Source organism: Zeugodacus cucurbitae, chromosome 3 (genome assembly GCF_028554725.1).
Source record: "Zeugodacus cucurbitae isolate PBARC_wt_2022May chromosome 3, idZeuCucr1.2, whole genome shotgun sequence".
Lineage (NCBI taxonomy): Eukaryota > Metazoa > Arthropoda > Insecta > Diptera > Tephritidae > Zeugodacus > Zeugodacus cucurbitae.
Window position 1 is genome coordinate 72,580,513 of NC_071668.1, and position 9,170 is coordinate 72,589,682.

At 34.3% G+C, this 9,170-nt stretch overlaps 1 protein-coding gene across 3 annotated transcripts in view; it reads left to right on the forward strand.

The window, feature by feature from the left end:
• The window catches only part of LOC128920086 (uncharacterized), a 143,526-nt gene extending 137,688 nt beyond the window's left edge, over positions 1–5,838 (forward strand). For all 3 annotated transcript variants that reach the window (XM_054226471.1, XM_054226470.1, XM_054226469.1), the window contains 5 exons: positions 3,096–3,263; positions 3,826–3,935; positions 4,004–4,150; positions 4,270–4,447; positions 4,557–5,838. In XM_054226471.1, coding sequence (XP_054082446.1) covers positions 3,096–3,263; positions 3,826–3,935; positions 4,004–4,150; positions 4,270–4,447; positions 4,557–5,507 — 1,554 coding nt within the window. In that variant the 3' untranslated portion in view covers positions 5,508–5,838. The remainder of the gene's footprint in view (positions 1–3,095; positions 3,264–3,825; positions 3,936–4,003; positions 4,151–4,269; positions 4,448–4,556) is intronic.
• The last annotated feature ends 3,332 nt before the right edge of the window (positions 5,839–9,170 follow it).

Here is a 9,170-nt window from a genome sequence, read left to right on the forward strand (position 1 = left end):
TGACTATTGCCTTAATCCTTCAATTTGAATTATATAGGAGTAGAGCTAATTAATGAAATAAATAATATTATTTAATTATTATAGATTAGTTAAAGCTTGTTGTACATTGACTACCAAGTAAACAATTCAAAATTAGCAAAAATACAATGTGCACCTAAATGTAGGCAACACATTTTCGTAGTGTTAATTGAAGCTTTAGATAGCTTTCAAACTCTGTTGTATTGCAATCAATTTCCATTACTCATAAAAATAATATTTCATTTAAGTCTTTAGTGCTTAATCGAGCATGCTAAATAGCTATTAAAAAATCCAAAAAAAAGCATCCTAACTACCACCAAAATCTGCGCTTAAATAAATTTTGAGTACCACACCGCGTCATAAATTATGCCAACGTAACTAGAATTTGTGCAATTTCCTTGTGCAACAAAATGTGCTTGTTTTCCTGCCACCAACGCATAACAGTTATTAAAGTTAATAGCATGCCGGCAAATTGAAATTGCAATGAAAGCTCTGTCGCTTCTTCCGTCTCACTGAACTGTCGCAGTGAAATTTTATCTCGCCAAAGTGCACAACTTTTTTATGATTTTTTGTAATTTTATTTTATTTTTTGTGCAACAAAAGTGGCAGCAGCTTTGCGTTTCTACTTGCCTCAATTGCAATTGCCTTTCGCTGTTTATCCTGCAAAGCTCTTCAGCTACTTAGCGCATTTAATTCGCCGCTGAACATATGTTTTTTGGTTTACAAATGTGTATAGAATGTGTGTGTTGCACGATTTTAAGCTTGTTGTTGTTGTTTGTGAAAATTTTGTTTCTGTGTGTTGCAAGTTAGTTGTAAATATGTATATGTGACATGTGCTTGTGCCATTGCTAGTAGTTCGCATATATTTTTTTGTATTTTGTTGTTGCAGTTGTACTTTAGTGAACAACACTTACATTTTAGTAGCAATCCTGTTACAACAACAAATTTTGTGATTTTGTTGCAATCACTTTTTAAAAGCACGCGTAATTAGCACGCAAAGTGCAGTTATGCATAAAGTGGCTTTTAAACTGTAAATGGAAAAAGAAATTAGCAAGAAAAAGCATATAATTTTTTTTAAATATATATTTTTATATTGAGCTGATTTTTTAGAATCCTTACAAAGCTAAGAAAAAAACTATCCATTAGTTTTAAAATAAATTTTAATAATATTTTTCGCAGAATTTAATAAAAATCGCTAATAATAATAACGGTATTATTAAAAAATGCTGCAAAGCTTTTAATTGAGTCATTTACTGACTATGATTAAGTTATTGTTAGCGCTTTCATCATAATAACAACAGCTGCATACAATAAAGCGCCTAAAACTATACTACATGCTTGCTAACAGCAAAAATTTTGTGGAAAAATACTGACAACAACAATTCACGCGAAATTTTCACAAACGCATTCCCACTTTAATTATTTCAAAGCACTCTGTGCGCACTGTGTAATCAGAGCTTTCATTCAGATGAAAGCTAAAGCATTTTTATTACTCATTTGCAGTGCTTGAGCGTATTTACCAGCTAATTTCCTGCTTTTGTCAATTTAGATGTAAACTCAATTTTCAAAAAAATTTCCAAATTGAATTTCCACGCTCTATCAAAAGTCAATCAAAAGTTGTAAGCAATGAAAGCTCACACACTGACGTAACTGACAGTGTGTTGTATATATGTAGCTGCAACACACCTCAACACCGCTTAACGTTCGACCTAACAAATGCAGTGGTAAGAGGAAAAGGTGTGTCACGCATTGTCATGCCACACTGTTGACATCTGTAGATGTTGCAACATTTCCGCTTAAAATGCGCTTGATAAAGCAGTTATCGTTGCGTGAATTTGAAAACAAAAAATTTCAAAAAAAAATTTCAAAAAAAGTTACAAAAACATTCAAAGAAATTAAAGCGAATTGAAAAGCATCCACATAATGCCGTTGTAGCATTTAAATGCGCGTGCCACATTAAGTGGCACATTTACTGCCACATTGATGGCATGCCTCACATGCACTTTCTCACGCAGCCGCGGGTAAGCGGAAATTCATTTAAAGCGATTTACATACAAAAATACTGCTATGTATACAAATCTGTACGCACATACAAACATACATATATGTATATTTGCTAAAAAGCGTTTGCCTGTGGCACTTAGCATAGCATAAAGCGCCATCCATGCTCATCCAGCAGGACTTATTTCAGCGTTTTATGTGTTGGCACGCTTGAATGCCTGTGGCGCGAAGAGGCAGACAAAGCGCAAAAAATAAAAAAAAAATATTTTTTTTTTTGTAAAAATTATCTTTGTATAAAGAATTGTATTTGGTCTATGCGAGAGCGTGCGGAAAATTGCCTTTTAAGCAGTACTCTGAACCATTTAACTGCCTACCACAATTGGCAGCCGTTTCTGTGAGCTTATAAATAAGCTATTGAAATAAAAAATAAATGAAAAAACAAATAAAAAAATAGAAAAGTACATATTTCTGTGTGTGTGTGACAAAACAATGCGAATCAACAAGAAGCTGCCGCTTTGATGATCCGTTTGAGCACACCGGATACAACAACTCCAAATTGAAGTATGCCTTCTCGCCGCATTTTTTATAAAAAGGTATTCTTTGAATATTTGTTCTCCTAAGTAAATGTGTGTGAAAGCATATGTGTGTCTTCATGTAAGCACTTTTGTGTAAGCTCAAATGTGAGCCGCTACCTTTGACCTTTCTTCAAATTGTTTTGTTTGCGTACGATTGACTGGAATAAAGTAAGATCGTCATACAAAAGGCGAACAAAAGGATGATGCGGAAGGCTTAGGCCAGACTCTAGAGTATTAGTGAGGTAGAAATGCATGAGTGATGAATGATGAGTTTTGAGTGAGCATGTGGATAATATTTATTATAATATATTTTAAGGAAACAAAATTATGTTAATTTAAAAGTAAGCTTCAACGAGTGGTAAGTTTATTTATAATATTATATTTTTAAGATTTTTATTTACTTATTTTATTATATTTATTTGTTTTTGTATTTAAAATTATTTATAATTTTTTCTAAAATTCCTTTTGCTTACATCACACTTTCTCCTTCTATTTTTGCAGATGTTGAAACACGTACAAATCTCACCGCTTCGCAATCGCTCCGATTCGGTTTCACTACGTTCATCCTGCGCTTCATCGATATGTGGCAGCCCGGAGCCGCCAACTGAGCTGCAGCGTACGCCCTCACGCGCATCCAGTTATTCAAGCTTGAGTGAACAATTGCCACAGGTGAGTTGGAAAGAGAATAAAAATGTATTTAATAGTAGTGAGAATTCCAAATGAGTTAAATAAAATAAAATAAAATAAAATAAAATAAAATAAAATAAAATAAAAATAAAAATAAAAATAAAAATAAAAATAAAAATAAAAATAAAAATAAAAATAAAAATAAAAATAAAAGTAAAAATAAAAATGAAAATGAAAATGAAAAATAAATAAAATAAAATAAAATAAAATAACATAGAATAAAATAAAATAAATAAAAATAAAATAAAATAAAATAGCATAAAATAAAATAAAATAAAATAATAATAATAAAATAAAATAAAATAAAATAAAATAAAATAAAATAAAATAAAATAAAATAAAATAAAATAAAATAAAATAAAATAAAATAAAATAAAATAAAATAAAATAAAATAAAATAAAATAAAATAAAATAAAATAAAATGAAATGAAATGAAATGAAATGAAATGAAATGAAATGAAATGAAATGAAATGAAATTAAATGAAATTAAATTATTAAAGTTATTTTTTTTATTTAAATTTTATTTTGTTTTCCCTTTGCAGACGACCATCAAAGTTTTTACGAATTGTCTAAAAATCGATATCGAATATAAAACACTTGGCATACAATGGGACACCACCAGCAAGGAAGTCATTACACAGCTGCTTAGACGGTAAGTTTTGCAAACGCACACACTTTTCCACGAAATCGAAATTAATTTGCCTTTTTTAACTTTTGCAGTCTCAAAATGCGTCATCGCGATCCACGTCTCTTCTATCTCTCTATGGAAGTATCAGTGCGACGTGCTGGTGTTAAGACTATACTTGTGTTGGACGATGATACACGACCGGCTATATTACAAGCTTGCCACCCGAAAGGCGAGTCAAGGTTAGCACAATAAAAAAAATAATATGTTTTTCATTTATTTATGGTCTACAGTTTTAGTTTTGTTATGTTAAGACAGCATCATTAGCACTTTGACTTATATATAATCCTCTTACTTACAGATTCTGCTTGCAATTAAAACCAGGTGGTTTGATACGCGTACATACCTCAGCGCTACAACCCTCGTCACAGTATAAATCTTTGGTTATCTCCGAAGAAACAACATCGGATGAGCTACTGCAACTGCTGCTCTCATGCTACAACTCCATGGAACCCGTTGAACAATTCTCTATATACGAAGTAAGTAATTTGGAAAATATTTCCATTTTCACAAATTTTCAATTTTGCTTTGGAGTTTTGAGTTAATTTCCATGAAAAATTTGTACTAAATACTTTGCTTCTCTTCCAGGTCTGTCCCGGTCAGGAATATCAACGCAAGCTGCATCCCGACGACATACCGCTGCGTGCTCAATCCGAACGCATGCGTCGTGGTGAAACCTGTCATTTTCTCGTACGTCGCAATCCGAACTACAGTCGTCGTCGCCAATTGTTAGCGACACTCAATGGTCTAACCAGCAGCAGCAGCACTAACAACACCAACAGTAATAAGTCTTTTGACGCGAATAGCACCGTTTCCTCTTTGGAAGATGACAGCAGTCTACTTGATATCTCTATAGAGTCACTCACTGACGATATACACAGTTTAATGGCGAGCGATGAAGATGAAGATGGCGCCTCATCCACCTCTGGCTCATCGGACACATCCTCTGAGGGTTCAACCGGTATGCGACGCACACCTTCCACACTCTCTGTTGTACCGTTACAACCGCAATTGAAGACAAAAGCCGCCGCCACCGATGTGTGTCCGAAGTGCCGCAATACATTTAAATCATGCGAATTTTGTCATAAAAATTCGTCAATGATCTTGCAACTGCAGCGTTCGAACAGCACCTCGAGTGGTAGTAGTTGTTCGACAACTAAAGCTCTACAAATGCATCTGCCCAGCTATAGTCCCGTTTATAATATACGTGAAATACGCACAGCGACGCATAGTTTCTCAGCGCTGGGCAATGATAAGAAGTTGCTGGATATACAGTTGAATGGACGCTTCGACACGAGCGCTTGCACGCGACTACGTCCACAAAGCGTTTGCGTGACGCGCTCCACGCGCATGCTCACCGACGGCAATGGCAACAGCAATGCAGTAGAGAGCGCGACGTCAGTGCAGAGCACAAATGATTTGAATGGCAATAATGTTGTGGCTGCTACGTCTTCGATGTCCGCGGCAGCGTCTACAGTTGGCGGCGAGATGGTCAACAATCATCCAGCAAAGGGTGTGGGGCATTTCGTTTATTTGTAGATAGATAGCGCTTGGGTTAAAGTGTGTGTGGAGTTGCATTATTTGTTCTTCACATAGGCTAGTCAACGAAAAGAAAGTTAAAGCGTTCGGAATTTAATTTTTTTTTTGCGTTAAGTGTGTAAACTGAACAATTTGAGTTGCGTCAGCGAGACGTTGTAGAGAGCAGCTGATAATGTGAGAGTAGGAATAATGAGAGACTGTGCGAGCGATATATTGATGAGTTGAAAATCTGAGGTCGAAGGTTACTTGATAGATTTATTTGAGAGTCGATTCAGACGCATTAAAAAATATTAAAAATTGTATTAAAATGTAATGAAATATTTAATGAAAAATCTTAGCGTAAAAAAACGAACATTATTATCGAAAATTTTAAATTTTTTTTTAAATTTAATTTTTTTTTTTAATTATCGCCAAAATTATATCATCGAACAGTCCATAATGCCTTGAACCAGCCAACAAATTTCTAAGCAAAAATTCTAAGTGTCTCCATTTTAATGCCTGTATGTGTAAAATTTTGTAAATAGCTAATTGCTCTTTAAACACTTTAAATTGTGGTTTTGTTTAAGAAAAATTAGTTTCTATTATTAGCCTTAGTGAAATTTGTGTATTTTTTTATTAAGTTTTCAACAGCAAATCGTAGTGAAACCCAACCAAAGAGCATTTTAAACACAATTTCAATAGCTTGTATATTATTCTATAGCGTATGCCTTTAATTAGTTGCTTAATTGTGTAAAAAAATATAAAACGAAATGAAAATAGTGACATAAGTGCCTACTAAATACAATATAATGACAGCTACGAACTAACACTGTGTAAAAATCGTTTGTAACGCTTTATTTATTTGCTTTAAATATTTAAAAATATATTTGTAAATTGTTGTATGTGTATTTTGTATTTTTATATTAAAAATAGTTTTAGCATTTAACAAACTGTAAATCTATGTGTTTTCTTGTAAGCAGCAGAACTAATTCCAAATATAGTTTAAATATGTTGCACAGTGTATGTGGTGAAATATATGTGCAGTAGCAGTGTTTAAAATATATTTAAGTAAAATATCATAAAGAATGCCGTTTTAATGGACAGTTCATTTAACCAAAATATTATATGCGTACACCTTAGAGTCTATAGTTTTTTTAGCACAATGCTTAAATAATTATATTTATATACAACAAAAAAACATATATGAAACTAAGCTATCAAGTGCGCTCTTGCATACTAAATAATATCAAACACAATATTTTCACATATTTTTAATTTGTCAACTGTCCTAAATAAATGTCTGTCCCTCAAGCATTTCATTAAAACAATCGACAACTTGTGTCAACTAAAAACAAAAACCTTTCTTGTACTCGTATGTATGTAGTTAATACCGTTGTTCACTCAATGTAAAAGCTAATAAAGTTAACACTTTTCTAAATACACCGACTATGACAAACGAAAAATAAAAATTGAAATACAAATATGTTTCATTTCAATTTGCCACGAAGTGGGTTACTGGGGCATGCAACTACATTCAATTACATGCTATGTGAAAATCGTCCTTATAAATAATGGAATTTTTTTGTTTCGAATTTCGTTATTGCGGAAAAATAAAAAAATAAAATTTTAATTTTTTTTCAGTACAAACAGTTCATCAAAATAAATGAGGCTGTAGTTCCAAGTGATGCAGTGTCGAGAGGGATAAATATTGTGTTGTTGTGGACGACGCCATATTTTTTCTCGCTCTTTGACATGGAACGATATACGATCCAACAACGCGTCGAAATTAAAATTTATTACCGAAATTCGGAGTCTGTGGCCTCTACTTTATGCGCGCTACGTCCAATTTATGATCGGCTCATTTCTGGCTGAACGGCTTCGTTAATAAGCAAAATATACGTTATTGGTCAGGCAGCAATCCACACATACTTCATGAGTCACCATTGTATTCTGAAAAAAATTACGTTTTTTTTGCGGTTTACGACGGCGTCATTGGGCCGTACTTCTACCGTGATAATCACGACCGGCACGAATTGGATGATATAGAATTGGACAATATGTGGTTCCAACAGGACGGCGTCGAAAGCCACATACGATTATTTATTGGGAGGCTACGTCAAGTCTATGGTCTATGCCAACAAGCCAGTGACGATTGATGAACTTCGATCGAATATCGAACATGAAATTGCGGCAGTATTGACCAGCATTAACAACACCAACAATGTCAGCCTTGAAATCCATCGCAGAATCACTCTTTCCAACAGGTGCTACTTTGGACTGAGTACGCAATTGAAAAGTAAAGTCCTCTTTCGACGAACCAAAATCAAACTCTATAAGTCGCTCATTATTCCCGTCCTGATGTATGGCGCTGAAGCGTGGACGATGACAACATCCGATGAGACGACTCTTGGGGTTTTCGAGAGAAAGGTTTTGCGCAAGATTTATGGTCCTCTAAACATTGGCAACGGCGAATACCGCAGAAGATGGAATGATGAGCTGTACGATTTATACGACGACATTGACATAGTTCAGCGAATAAAAAGACAGCGCCTACGCTGGCTAGGTCATGTTGTACGGATGGAAGAAAACACTCCAGCTCTGAAAGTATTCGATGCAGTACCCGCTGGAGGAAGCCGCGGAAGAGGACGACCTCCACTCCGGTGGAAAGACCAAGTGCAAAGTGACCTGGCTTCACTTGGTGTTTCCAGTTGGCGCAAAAAAGCAAAAAGGAGGAATGAGTGGCGCGCTCTGGTGGATTCGGCTATAATCGCCTAAAGCGGTTCCTACGCCAAATATGTATATATATATATATATATTGACCGGTTCAGCATCAGGACTTCAGCAAGCGTGCCCGTGGTGGACATGCAAAAGAAATCGAATTCCATACGTAAAGGCATGGAATTTTCTTTCACAGGAATAAAGAATTTCATTGATATTCCAAATCGTTTTTGTTTTATTTGTAGCGCTCTTATTGAAAACCCCTTTTTTATCTTGATAGCTCACCGAAAGCTATGAAAATTTTAGTTTTTACTACTGTTGTTGTTGCTCTAGTTACAGAAAAAATACCTCAACACAGTGTTTAATTAAAAAAATATATCAAGTTGAAGCATCTTAACCGTTTGTAAACCGGGGACACAGAACCGACTTCTCTTTATAAGAGTCTGACTAAAGACTCATTCAGCATCGAAAGTGATATAATTTGTATATCTGAAAAATAATAAATTCATTAAAAATCTACAAATATTTTAAAGCTTTCGAATCTGTCACTTTATCACTAAGCTTATTTTGAGCTTTTTAACCGAGATTATCCAACCAATTTTTTTACAAGCTCACCCGTCCTAATGTAGTATATGCAACTGCATAAACAATTATTTGCGCCTTTTTTATTAGTCAAAATGGTCGAAACTACTTCAAAATAGCAAAAGTATTGCAAATACAAGAGAGCTTTGTGAGAAATATGGCTCTCATCAATCGACAGTAAGCTTTATAGGCCATGCTAAATTCACTGTCGCCGCAAATAAAGTCGAAGGTTAGTCCAAGTCATTCAAACGATATTATATTTATTGTGGAATATTCATCCTAAAACGTTGAAGTTTCCTTTAAAACAAGATAGTCGAAACATGAAATCTACACGTTGTCCAGTTCATCTTCAGACTCACCAATTTCACTTCTTTATCCTATGAC